The sequence below is a fragment of the Musca autumnalis genome, unplaced genomic scaffold (genome assembly GCF_047663935.1).
Source record: "Musca autumnalis isolate F117 unplaced genomic scaffold, ASM4766393v1 scaffold_4, whole genome shotgun sequence".
Classification (NCBI taxonomy): Eukaryota; Metazoa; Arthropoda; class Insecta; order Diptera; family Muscidae; genus Musca; species Musca autumnalis.
The window spans coordinates 119,622,857-119,637,620 of NW_027411977.1; the positions used below are offsets into that span (position 1 = coordinate 119,622,857).

The following is a 14,764-nucleotide window of genomic DNA, read 5'->3' on the forward strand; positions in this document are numbered from 1 at the left end:
GGCAATGAGAGTCGATGTTGACATTGATCTCGATTTTGCCTCTTCGGCCATCTTCCGTTTGGCCAATCGACTTTCAGAGCAGGAAGGATTACTACCCTCGAAGAAACTAAAATATCAAATTATGTATAGCCAAATCGGTTAATTCGAATTCGCAATTCTGTGTTCAATATTGTACCAAATTCATCAAGCGTATGGTCCTTTTGTTGTTTAAGGTAGGGTCACATTAGGCAAATATTTGCCGAAAAATGACAAATATTTGTTTGCTTCAATCTGACCAGCAAATATTTTTCAAGGGCAAACAAGAAAACAGCTGATTTTGGGGAAACAAAACCATTTGCCAGCAAAGAAAAAAATTTCCAGTTTGCCCATAATGTGAACACTCTTGAGCAAATATTTCTCACTCTTTTGTGCAAATATTTATTTTGTATTTATTTTGTAAGAGCAAACAAGGGCAAATATCTGCTGAAACACATTGTTGTCACCTATTAAAAAAGGATATTATGAATATAAAAAAGTTAACATTACTTGTAAATATATAATACAAAGCGAATATTTAATGAATAAACAAATAAACAATTGAAAGGTGAGGGATTTATATATGTATGTAGGTGTGTGTGTATTCTCTGATACTGAATGATGCCCAAAATCAATTTTTCCGAATTCTCTGGACCAAATTTGATATCATTTTAGGTGCAGATTTGTTAGGTATAGGAATAGGCGAGCTATTTTTTATAACGGAAAATAGAAGAGGCAAAACGCGAAATTTATTGTGAAATCTATCGTTGATGGATGTCTTGGAAGTAGAATACCGCTATAGAAAATATTTCTAAATTTAGTCAGTGGGACTGGAAAAATGCCGTGAACATTGATTTCAATGCTTGCATTACAATTAAATAATTATTTTGGTTATTATTGTACTACTTCGTGGATTTATTTTTTAGTGTCTATTGTCTTCAAGAAGTCGGCCAATTTTTACAAAAAAACTACATCTTTATCACGGTGAGCCTAAACCAAATTTAAATGGTAGGTGCTTACACCTGGGAAGTTTCGTGGATTCTGAAACGCGTTGCCGTTTAAAGTTCATATTTGTTGGGGTTTTTTAGGTGTTTTACTTTGCTTGGAAACAGCAAGTCCTATCGAAATGGGACTAAAGAAGGCGTTGAATGGAAATTCTCTTCAAGGATTTTGCTTGAAGTCTTATAGAAATTGGACTAGAGATAATCTTATAGCTGTGAATATTCTCTACAACTTTTGTAATTTTTTTCTAGATTGAAATATTTCTTGAGATATATGTATAACCTTAAATTGTGACATTGCAGTCACATGCAGTTATAAGCAGTCGATGGAGTCAGTGCATTGTCCCAATTTGAACTTCTATATCTCAAACATTGTAAACAATAGGAAAAAGTCATAATGGTCAATCGTGTATAGAATTTTCAATGCTACATTTTCACTTGCGGTTTCTAATCCAAATCTTGAACGCCTATAAAGACCCGAAAAATGTGAACTTTGACCGCGACATATTTTAATATCGCTTAGGCGATTTTTTGTTTTTTGATTTTTCATTGAACATTGCAGTTTCAAAATCCGAAAAAACTTTCCATTCCAAATTGATTCAGGCGCACCGTGTTATCTGTCAATTTTAATAAATTAACACAAAAATCCTTTTTTTGGTTTTGAAAACATTACATTGCAAACTAAAAATTAAAAGCTGTTAATAAAAATAATTTTCCAAAGCACAATGTCAATGTGCCATCATATACATATGTATGTATGTACATACATTCGCAACAATACGCAAATAAACTCATTCCGACAAGGCACTCATTGCCAAACTGATTTTATTCTCATTCTCCACAACAAACAATAAACGAAACGCCATATTTTTTATTTCTCTCTTTCTATTTTTCTAGTCCAAATAAATTTATGTTTTTCGACAGTTTGCTCAAACAGTTTTTGGGTGAAAATATTTTTTCAAATGTGAACACATGGCAAATATGTTTGCCCGTTGCGTTATTTGTCACTGTTTGACCAAACAAAATAGGCCAAATATTTGCCTCTAATGTGAACGCAAACAAAAATTTGCATGAAATTCACATTTGTTTGGGCAAATATGAGGAAACAAATTTTGAGCAAATATTTGCCTAATGTGACCTTACCTTTACTAGTAAGAGATATTAATATGTCTTTCAATTCCGATGTGGAACAAGGAGGAACAACTTGCCCCCTCCCCACACCCAACTAAACTTGCCCCACACACACCAAAAAATTGCACCCAAAAAACCATACCACATCCCCCACCTTTCACTCGCGAGTAAATCGGAGCTCTGTCCATAACTACCGAGCAGCACAACTCATTGACATACTATTCTCACATACGAGTAGGTAATTGTCACATCTTATAAGATCAAAGCAAAAAATCTATCTTTAGAATACTTATACCGTTTATTGTCTTCTCTTATTCTTTGCTTAAAACTCTTTAAAGTGACACATGATAATGCCAGCCGGTATCTCATATTTTATGTAGCAGGCTGTTTATGAATCAAAATATAAAAAAACAAAAATAAAATTGAAATAAAAATAAAGTTTAAAGTTTTGTTCTTGTGGTGCTCACAAAAAAAAAAAAAAATAATTTCTTATTCTTTTACAGCTCAAGTGATGTTGGAGGTGGTAATGAAGTACATGTGTCCTCATCATTACATTTTACCCTTCAAGCTAAGCTCTTGTACGTGTACCACAAATGCTGCCGTCTCTGCTTTTAGTTGCTTCCAGCTGATAATTGCGTGACTTATCATTTAATTCTACTTCCCTTCTCTGTATTGTTGCCTGTCATGGAAGCTATGTACACTGGTGACAATCATCAAAGTTATAATGGAGAATATGAACTGTTGCTTGTCGATACTTTAAAAAATATTTGGCACAATTATATTCAGGAGTCTTGCAGTGATGTTGATATTAAGGTATTTGAAACTACATATAAGATATGTTATAGCGTCATTGTTTATTTTCTTTATAATTTTTATATTTATTTTTTTTTTTTTTTGTTTTGCAGCAACATTGGCTTCAACTGTTTCTGTATCATTTCCAATTTGTTCCAAGGGAATTGTTGGATAATGACACATTTAAAACGTAAGTAGTATTTTTATATTTGTCATTCATATAGGCTAGATGAGCGGGATATGCGTGGTTACCTTACAAAGACTGAAGTTCCCAACGGAAGTTATTCTCAAGTACAGTCTTAATCATGCACTTCTAGGCAGCCGACAAATGCAATGTTGTAGGCCCTCAAAGAATGTATCTATGACAGGGATGTTCATTTTTGCAAAAGCGATCACACTGAGTTGTTTTTGCATTTGCTTTTCTCCCCCACGTACACTGTTTGACGCACAAAAACAAATAAAAATATAATTTAGTTGTTGTTTTTCACTTATGCATTCCAACAAGCTTTAGTTTTGGTTGTGTTTCTATGGTCGTCGCTGATCTACGACCTTTACATCTTTCTCTTCGATGGGGCACAGATCGGATTCATCATACAGACTTTCAGTTTTTACGGACCTTTATTATTCAGCATGCGCACTAGGGTTATGACTTTTTTACAATCTCGTATCCCAGTTTAATATTTTGATGATTTTTTACATAAGATTACATAAAATCTTAATTATAAAGTGATTCGATACAAAAAATCAGAACTTTTGACAATTTTTCGAAGTCGCTGTACACGACATAACCAAAATGACATAACCGTTTGTTTCTCGCTATATTTGTATATCATTTTATATTACATATATAACATTATTTCATATATGATAAATAATAAATGTGGTTTTGCGGGACATCTCTCAGTATCTAAATGGACTAAAAGTTGTTTTAGTCATTTCATTTCTTTCAGGAAATAATTTGTTGAGAATTTTTTTATGTCATAATATTAAAAAATTCAAAGTGGATTGTGCGGAACCTTTTTATAATAAAATGGAATGAATGTTATTTTAGGCATTAAGAGGCAACAGTTCATTCATTCTCACTACAGGAAATCATTTTTGCGAAAAAATGTTAAAAATTCATAACCCTACCGCGCACATCCTAGGTAAAACATTTCTTTTATAAGTGGGTCTGTGGGTCCAATACTCCAACCCAATCCGGTTCGAGAACCTTTAAATGAAGAAGCTTTTACGACAGGACTAAATGTCTCTTCAATCAAATGCAGTTGACAGCTTCATACAAAATTACAGTGTGAATAATATGCTGGGAGACCATTAACCGTCCATTGCATCTGAGGAAGAATAATTCCCAACAGTGGTGTTAGCGGAGTTGCGCTCAAGATGGTGTAGCCGCCTCAATTCTTACTGGGATAGAATTGATAATAAGACACAAGACACCTCTCTAGGTGTGAGGTTGCATCCTTTTTGAAGCTAAACATGGAACTCGATTGAGAAAAAAAGAAACAAGCAATATGTAGGTGTTGCAACATAAACAAAATAATCCGGTTCTGGTTCTATCTCCAGCACTAGGAATGTTGCTGCTTCGATGGGTTGTAACCACTGGAGTTAATTGAGTAGGTTTGACAGTGTGCCGTACCGGTCTGTTCCGCATGTTTGGCAGATGTTTTGCACAGTGCACCATCCCGAGCGTAGCTGAGCCAAAACTTCTATGGTTTGTCGTGGCAGCTGACGCTTCTTAATTACGATAGATGGGGATGTTCTCCAAGGACCTCATTCAGATGATAGTAATTTATGGCATCTGCGACTGCATCTGTGTGAATGCTGTTCAAACCTCCTCACAGACCGACCTACCGGTTTCTTAGTTAAGGGGTGTTTACACTATCTATCAATGTCATATCAGCTGTCACTTCTTTTATCTATTCGACATCCTTTATGTTTGTCAAAGTCCATGCCACTTTTAGTTTTTGCGTTCACATACAATTTCATATGACCAAAAAATATAAATCACGCAAATAACACAATTTATATTGTTAAAAAATTTTATCGCACTCACATTTTCGTTTTCTTTACCTATTTCCTTCATTTTTTGGTAAAATTGTTTTCTTCTTACAATTAATTTCTCAACTGCATACGAAAATACATGGCCGAATAGAGCGCTCCCTAAATGAAAAATATATATATGAGTTGCCACATCATTTTGATAGATGAAAATTTTCATAGTGGTCACACTATGTGTACAAAATTCACAGGTAGCAAATTTTACATCTCATATGACATTCATAGATAGTGTAAACACCCCTTTAGTGGTCGGAATTCTGTTACCATCGACCATGTCATTCCACTCAGTTATTGTAACAGTAGATTGTATGTTTGTAAGTTCGTTTTTCTGCTTAATCTGGCACAATCTCTGCTGCCATATGGTGAACAGAGTGGTGGATATTTACATATTCCTCGCGTAGAAAAAGGTGATAAGATCAGTCAAATAGGAGCTCGGCCATTCACAAATGAAACCAGTTAAGGTACCTGACGCCAATATCGTACAATCATCCGCATAATTTACTATCTCAATGTCGTCTGGAGAGGGGGAAATCCCTATTTCTATTTACGGGACTTTTACTTCTAGTTCCTGAATTCCTCGTACGACTGGCGTCATCACATGTAATTGATTACCCAACCTTTCAAATTTGACCGGAAGGTATTCTGTTCAATGTCCTCAAATATCGTGTAGTGCTTTTAATAAGTCGATCGCCACCAACACTTTTCTATCGCACGGCTTGCCCTGGTTGAGTCCTCGACTAATACGTGTGGATATGGCGTGCTGTGCTGCTTATGAAACCCGTGCTAATGATCGGCAACTGAATAGCTACGGTTAACAAAAGCGAAATCGGTTCGTGCAATTAAACTTTACAGGCATCCTTGTTTAAGTTCAGCAGCAGAACCAATCTGCCATCCTTTTCCAAACTTCGGGAACATTTAATGGAACTAGTTCCACGCGATGCCAAGATTTCACCGGATCTTTTGCATTGGTAAAAATGAAGTCCTGAAACGTCCGATCTTTTCTACAGCATTTGTACAAATTCCATGAATGATAAACACAATTCGTGAAGCATCAAATCTTTTCTTCAATATTTTAGTCAATTCCATGAATCCTACGTACAATTCGCAATGCTAAATAAATGTTTGGCTTGTCCCTGTTCATTAAGGTGACATACCAAAGGGGTGGTAAACTTTTGGGTTCGCGCTCTTTAAAAAAGAATGAATGAAGATGCTTTAAAGATTACATGCCGAATCAATTACACTTGAATATTACTTTTGGAATCGAACATTTTGCAGGGAATGATTATCGATACAAGTTTTATTGGTTAGTTATTATCATTTAGATTTTCTGAAAAGTATGAAACAAACAATTGGAACATCCTGCTGCTATCACGTGGTAGCGGATACAGAACAAAAAGGGTTTCATGAAGGGCTGCCAATGCAGCATATCTGTATATTTTCATGTTTGTTTTTGCACCCCCGTAGCAATGTTAATCAGAATGTTAGCATTGTTGTTGTTGTAGCAGCATAGAAACCTACGAAGAAGCATAGTTTTCATGCTGAGTTGGCACCCGCTCGCCGAAACACTATAGTGTTCCGGGACAATCCTGTAGGAAAGAACCCGGAGCCGTGGGATTGGTTATTGTAGTTCTTGTATGATGCTATACAATGCCTGCGGAATATACATTCATATTTTTCACACCTAAAATTTTCATAAAGGGAGTACCAAGTCCGCACCCTTATAGGACAATTTTCCAGAAAATCTTATTATTATATTTTATTCTTCTCTTTCTTTCCTTTTTAGTTTTTTTAATCCTATTCCTGAAGAAATTTGTTCCTACCTATTAGAACAGGTGTACGAAATAATAAGTAAATCTGATCTCTATTCACCATCTGTGACTGATTTAAAGGGATCTCAACCCGATTTCAATGAGGAGTCTACGGAAAAACAACATCCTCAAGAGAAAAATAAGCAATTTTTGCAGTTACTCAAAAGAAATCATAATTTTGCTCAGGTAAGGAAGGATATAAGAGTATATATGGTAAAAACCAAAAATTCTTTGCAATTCCATTTGAAAAAAAATCAAATTTTTTTTGCGAGCACATCTACAATTTTTGGCATAGAGGTTAAGAAAAAAATTCTGGTCTCAAATCTTTTCGCGTTCACAAAATTGGACGATGCGCGCAAAAGTTATAGCGGTTTTTATTCTCATATAAAGAAAAATATTTAAAAATATCTTATTTGTTGTTATGAGAAAGAAAATGTATGCATAAATCGTTAACAGCATTCCATATCTATTCGTAGATGTTTAAATAGTTATTAAATTTATTATTATTTTCTCGGAAAATCAACAAATAATAAAAAAATGTTGAAGTAAATCCAAATTATCCAAATTATGCATATTTCGATGTTTCACTCAGCGGTCAAAGTGCATCACACAATGCAAAAAATAAAAAGCAAAAAGTGGGTAAAAATCGCGCAATTTGCATACGATTTTCGGTAGCACCCATCAAAAATACATCTATATACATATTTCAAATAGATTCTTCAAGAACCGCGGATGTGCCTTCACATTCTATTTTTTGGTAAAAAAACATATTACTCGCGAATCTCTGTAATTTATGACACACGTTTTCGCACATATTATAATCGCGTATAAAGGATTCCATTTATATAAAAATTTTTAAAGAAAATCGCGGTTTAGTATGCGGATTTGTCAAAATATATTTTTGCTGATTTTCCTATTTTCATGGTATCTATATGCGCGGTTTTAGTGGATGGATTCGATCGCGGATGGGCTCATTAGATCCGTCGCGTAAAAAAACTAAATTCACGCGGGGTTCAAAGGAAATTGAATGACAGTTTTAAATTTTACACGCAAAAAATAGGTTTTAAAGAAAATTCACGCATTAAATGTTGGCCTTTATACTCCAATTACTAGGATGCTGAACGGAGCACACTCATGAGATATGCATTAAACGACGTAAAATCACGAGTTCTATAATCCTATTATGAGTTTTGAATATTATCTTGTTGCGCGTCCGAATTATTAAAAAAATTCAAAAAACCCCGAAATTCCGGCTTCAAAATGTCAGCATCAATTTTAGGCGGATGCAGCGGATATATCGAAAAATGATACACTAGTATCATATTGCCCATGAAGAATTCTTTGAGTCTTTCTTTGGGCATATGTCTATAAAATGTAAGGTTAAGCCAGAAATCGGAAGAGAGCGTAAAAAAACTTGTTGGCTTCAACCCATTTTTACCTATTTTTCTACATTGATGCCAACACAGCTTCCACGTAAATTAATTTTAATGGCCGACCTTATGGGATTCCTCCTAAAACACTTCATTTTAAAGAATTTCAAGCATACTATATAGAATATGTTAACAGTTCGCGAATTCTGAATGGGTGAAACTCGGATTTATCGATTGTAAAACATTTTTGGTTTTCGCCATATGTATGTTCATATAAAATTATAAATAAATTTGCATAATTCTTTTAAATTTCCAGCTTATCCTAAGACAGCCCAGTGATTGTAGTAAAATAATAGCGCTGCGACAATTTTTAACACATCAATTGGGACAACATTTACTACAGTTTCTGTTAAAAATAGATATAAAGGTAAGTTTTTGGAAGATAACACAGTGATAGGCCAACATTATTCTTCACTGGTTCTGATGTACGAATTCGTTTTTGTTGGAGTCCATGGTAGACGAAAATACCTTTGGTTATTTAGGTTACTAAAACTTTGCTTACCTAATATTGGTATCACAGTGCGTATGATTGTAATTATTTAGGAAGATTGTAATAATAATCATACGCACTGTGATAAGGGCGACATAATTCCACTTAGTAAAAGGCCCACAATGTCGCGAGTTCATATTAACTGTGGCCAAAAATAGAAGGAGTTGTCGTAGGTGCATCAATTTTGGTACAAGTACCTATTATTGACTAACAATCTTCAGGACAAAAAATTGGGTTGGTCGGTCCACGTTTATATATAGCTCCCATAGAACCGTACCTCCCGATTTTCGGTATTTTGAATGTTTTAGACACAATGACCAACCGAAAGTATTCAAATTTTGTGGTTAGTCTTCGGCAGAGGTATCAAACATTCCAACAGAGAATTGTGGGCTTAGGTCCACGTTTTGATATAGCCCCCATACAACGGTACCTCCCGATTATCGGTATTTTGCAGATTTTAGCCTCATTATTACATCGAAATTGCTGAAATTTGGTATTTAGTCTTCGTAGGGGGCATTATACCTTCACCTTGAAATTTGTCTGCATCGGTCCACGCCTTCATATAGCCCCATAGGACGGTACCTCCCGATTTTCGGTATTTTGGAGGTTTTAGCCTGATTATCACACCGAAATGGCTGAAAATTGGTATTAAGTCTCCGTTGGGGGACTCATAACCTTCCACCAGAAATATGTCGGTATAGGTCCTCGTCTTCCTATAGCCCCCATAGAACCGTGCCTCCTCATTTTCGGTATTTTGAGTGTTGTGGCCTCAATATCCACCCGATATGATTGAAATTTGGTAGTTAATCTTCATATTGTTTGTGAGCATATTGAATATATCAAACTTTTGTCTTTATATATGAGAATATTCCTTTAAAATTTATTTTTGACCGATTAGTGGTCAAAAATCGGTAAATTTTTTGTAAAAAATCGAATTTTGATTTTCGCTGTTAAAAATTTTTTTAAAAATTGAAATTTTTAAAATTTCTCTCGTTTTAAAGCAAGATTATTAGGTACTTAATAAGCCCACAAAAATATATGATGATCGGTTCATTCGTTTTCGCGCTATAGCCAACACCGCAAAACGATTTGTTAAAAAAGGGGGTATCCGCTCAGTGAGGTGGTCGCTGAAAAAGAGAAATGACACATTCATCTGCAAACCTCTGCAGCTGGGACCTTGATATATTTGAAGTACTCACTTTTATACAATTTTTTTCCCACTCCACTCAATTTAACATTTGCTTCAGAAAAGTAATAAACTTAGTAATACATGTTTGGGTAAATGTAAACACCATATGATTAATATTTACATGCAAACAAAAGTGTAGCCAAGTTTATTACATCCCAAGAGAACTTAGGAACCATTTTTGTAGCGTCCGTTACCTTTAAATTTTAAATATTAACGCATAATATAATTTATTAATTTTAGAAAAAAACACACAAAAATACGTATTAACTAAAATTGTCGGATTTAAATCCTCATATAGCAAAAACTACTTCACGTATCAGTACCAAAATTCAGATTCTTTTTAATTAATATGTTTTCTATCACTCCCCATCAATAAATTTGTTCAACGAAGTATTTAGTTTTTACCATTTTTGGCCACGGTCGTGACACTGTGAGGCCTAGTTCTAGAGTTGTGGGAAATAAACTATGTGGAACAATCTAGTTCAATACGCAGCACGGCTGCCAGATTTGACGATTTATCGTCATTTTGACGATTTTTTGGTCAAAAAATGATAAATGACGATTGACGATTTTTACCCAAAAAATGACGATTTTTGGATATTTTGCTAATGCAGTCATAAAAAAAGTTGTAAAATATAAATTTGTAAAAACTTAGCTGAGTTTAAAAATTAATTGTTAAACAATAATCGTTATTTTTGAACGTAGAAGCTTGAAATTTTGCCAGAACATGTATTTTAGCTTAATGTATCAGATTTCATCAATGGTGACGATAGGTTTGGGTGCATATGCAAAGGAATTTTTAACTAGAACCAAATTGAATTCAATGGAAACAAGCAAAATATGCATATAATTGCACTGCAACAATCTCCTATTTTTTTTTTTTTTTTTTTGGTAAATTTATAAAGGAACAAAGGCAATTAATTGCATTATGTTGAGCTTTGTGCAGAAATTTTAAAAGTTTAATAGATTTGATTTTGAAAATAGTTTTATTGATTTTTCGGATCTTCACATTTTGTCAACAAGAAGGAAAAGCAACAACTGGATTCAGAATTTCGTGAACTAAAGCTTTTGGATTTTGAGCAAATATTTGAAAATAATGAAACGGTTTTATTTCGCATTTTAATATATGATTTGAAACTTGTTGATGGTTCATATGTTTTTCCTATAATAACAACATTTTTAAAGAAAATAATGATAGGTATTACCACATTCGCCAGCAAATGTTAAACGTGTTTTCAGCCAAGTAAATCTTCACAAAACGAAATATGTATCGAAATTCTTTTCATAAGGATTTAATGTAGAGTATACTTAACAAAATAATTTGTTTGACACATTGATTAAACACGACTTGTTAACTCTTTGTGGCCCGATGTTGCCTGTGGGCAATTTTGCATGTTTGTGTATGCGTATTTCCCACACCGTTTGAGATATTTATATATACTAAGTGGGTGTCGGTAGATTGATTTCAGAAGAATAAAAACATGGATATTACTTTCAAATAAATAACTAGATTGGCGAAGTTATGCTTGTTTAAGTATAAGTAGTCGAGTACAAATTTGGGCATGAAATATTTTAGTGATTTTATAAAATGCCGTTAAATGTCAAACGAATAGAATAATTGTGGGCAACATTTTTTGAAAAATCTGAGACTTTGATGTAATAAAATTAAAAAATCAGACATACAATTTACCGTTCCAATTAGTAATTATAAATTTTTGAAATTTGGAAGTTGGCTGTGGGCAACGTTGGGCCATTGTGGTTCTAAAGTGGTTACATTAGTGGAAGTCGAAAATGCTGGTTAGTGGTATTCAATGAAATACAAAGGGAAATTGGGCCATTCGGGGTTGTGAAAAATGTTGTATTTATATTATTATTCGAAGATTGGACATGAATTAAGAGGATATTGACACAGTTTTTGGTGAATATACGTATTATATATTAGGAATTTGTATAATATCTAGCGAATATCTGTTCAAATATCGATGATGATAATTTTATGTATTGGACGAAGGTCAATATTATCAGGTTAAGAGTCTGCATACAAAATAGAAAATATTTTTCAAACGCTTCTACTCTGAAAAATGTCAAGATGAGCATTTCAGGTCATATGAACACCACCATATACGTCAAAATTGGGTAATTTGTGAAGTATACAGTGTCGGCCAAAACTAAAGCACCCCCTTAGTACATTTTTCTAAAATGATAATTTTTTTAAGAAAACAAAATTATAAATTTATTTTTTAAGGAGGCTATACCAAGACATTAGCCGATATTGTTCATATTCATCCAAAAATGTTGCTACAGCATCCTCTGGTCAAATACAAAATCGCTCAGGTTTAAAAATTAGCGAAAGGACGATTCACAGAAGAACGGTAGACGCCGACTTATTCAGTCGACGATCAACAAAAAAAAAAAAACTTTCATATTGACTAAAAATTAACTGGAGTAAAAATAAAAATAGGTAAAAAAACTTTTTAAGTTAAACGGTTTTATGTTAAACATACATTGCAATGTTTAAGATAAATGTACTAAAAACAAAAAAATAATAAAATAGATACAGTCGTGGGAATTATAAACATATGCATAGACTAGACTAAAATAAAACTGTGGGGCACGTCAATTGTCTACAATCGTTGATTAAAATGTTCGTTTTGTAATGTTACACTATAATTAGGCAGTTGTTCAACCGACAGCGATGGACGTGTGATAAGTAGGGATAGAATGTGCAAACAAGCTAGCAAGCTCGATTTTAGGGTTTCATAGTGGTGAGCGAGTAGTACTTTGTCGATTAAAGACAAACTACGAGCAGTGAAACGATTCCTCGCCAGCCAGCAGTGTGAATGTCCAACGATAAACTAGTTGAAACATCTCTTTTATTTACATGGAGTGTATAACTATTGGAATTTCCATGAGCAAGAAAATAGTAAGTAATTTCCTCACCGTCTGCGGGCCAACTGCCTAACGACGAAATTAACGATTGAGGTGCCCCACGGTTTTATTTTAGTCTAGTCTATGCATATGTTTATAATTCCCACGACTGTATCTATTTTATTATTTTTTAGTTTTTAGTACATTTATCTTAAACATTGCAATGTATGTTTAACATAAAACCGTTTAACTTAAAAAGTTTTTTTACCTATTTTTATTTTCTAGTTTTTAGTTTTTATTTCGCATTCTGTTTAATTCATTTAGTGCTTCATTATTGCAAGGTTTCTTGCCCGTTAGTTTATTGCAGTCCAACTCCTCTATACGTAGTCCCTGCAAAGATCTTACTCTACTAAGAGCCACGTAGGCTTGACCTTCTTCAAACAGTTTCGCACCTAAGTATACGACTGCGTGATCCATAGTGCTGCCCTGCATTTTATGTATTGTAGAAGCCCATGATAGTATTAAAGGCAAAATTCTTTTTTCAGCCGTCCCGTAATTGTACTTAGCTGGAAACTGTATGGCTTTCGGGTGTATAAGATGTACTGTATAGTGCACTGTATTCTTCTTGTCAAGCCCTTTTATTTGATACCCATATTGGTGGGATTGATAAAAAAAAAATGTTATCAGCCATTTGGTAGCGGCGGTCATCTTAGATTTCAATTTTGCATAGTAAATTGTATTCTACTTGTTGAGACCTTTCATTTGATACCCACGTTGATGGGATTGATAAAACCTACGTTATCCGCCATTTTGTAGCGGCCGCCATCTTGGATTTCAATTTTTATAGTGTATTGTATTCTGCTTGTTGAGCCCTTTCATTTGATACCCATATTGATGGGATTGATAAAACCTACGTTATCCGCCATTTTGTAGCGGCCGCCATCTTGCATTTCAATTTTTTATAGTATATTGTAATCTGCTTGTTGAGCCCTTTCATTTGATACCCATATTTATGGGATAAATAAAACATAAATTATCCGCCATTTTGTAGCGGCCGCCATCTTGAATTTATAATGATAATGAATAAACATAATTGTATTGTCACCAAAATCCAAAGTGTATACAAAATTTCAGATTAATCGGTTGACAGGAAGAGGGTGAAATTTGAATTACTAAATTTGACCCAAGAATAAATAATAAAACAAACGGGGTGAGCTAAATAAAACCATTTAAAAATGGAGACTGTGCTGTTTTCCGAAGAATATATGTTTAATTTAAAGTATTCAGGTGGTAAAAGGCGTGGACCAAATGGGCAATTGTTAAATCCTAAATATTGCAAAGACACTATAAAACATGGAGGCGGAAGGTTTTTTGATGGCCGTCGACTGAATAAGCCGGCGTCTACCGTTCTTCTGTGAATCGTTCTTTTGCTAATTTTTAAACCTAAGCGATTATGTATTTGACCAGAGGATGCTGTAGCATCATTTTTGGATGAATATGAACAATATCGGCTATTGTTTTGGTATAGCCTCCTTATAGCGATACCTTCCGATCTTCGGTTGTTTGGGTATTTAAGTCGCATTTTGCTACTGAGTTAATTGTAATTTGGTACTTAGGGTTCCTAGTGGTCACAAAACATATCCACCAAAGATCGTGTACCTGGGTCCACGTTTGGGTATAGCCCCCATATAACGATATCTTCCGATTTTCAGTATTATGAGGATTTAAGCTAAATTTTCCGAAAATCAATTATTTCGCCTGCAATAATTAATAATTTAGTAATCTCTATGCCTAAAAGATGTGATTGTGTCATCCAGAATAGAGGATATGCAACGAAATATTGATTTCAATAGTTTTTGTTGTACCTCAAATTGGGGGTGCTTTAGTTTTGTCCGCTTATATTTGCGACCTAAAATGTTTGTTTGAATTTTAACTTTTGTTTATTAAATTCTGAATTCCCTTTTTTGTGTTTTCCAATAATA

General features: G+C 34.0%; 1 protein-coding gene across 3 annotated transcripts in view; it reads left to right on the forward strand.

Moving 5' to 3' along the window:
* Positions 1-14,764, forward strand: part of mv (lysosomal-trafficking regulator mauve) — an 88,471-nt gene that overhangs the window by 37,836 nt on the left and 35,871 nt on the right. For all 3 annotated transcript variants that reach the window (XM_073980739.1, XM_073980741.1, XM_073980740.1), the window contains exons 2-5: positions 2,651-2,960; positions 3,053-3,129; positions 6,781-6,991; positions 8,492-8,602. In XM_073980739.1, the coding sequence (XP_073836840.1) occupies positions 2,832-2,960; positions 3,053-3,129; positions 6,781-6,991; positions 8,492-8,602 (528 nt within the window). In that variant the 5' untranslated portion in view covers positions 2,651-2,831. The remainder of the gene's footprint in view (positions 1-2,650; positions 2,961-3,052; positions 3,130-6,780; positions 6,992-8,491; positions 8,603-14,764) is intronic.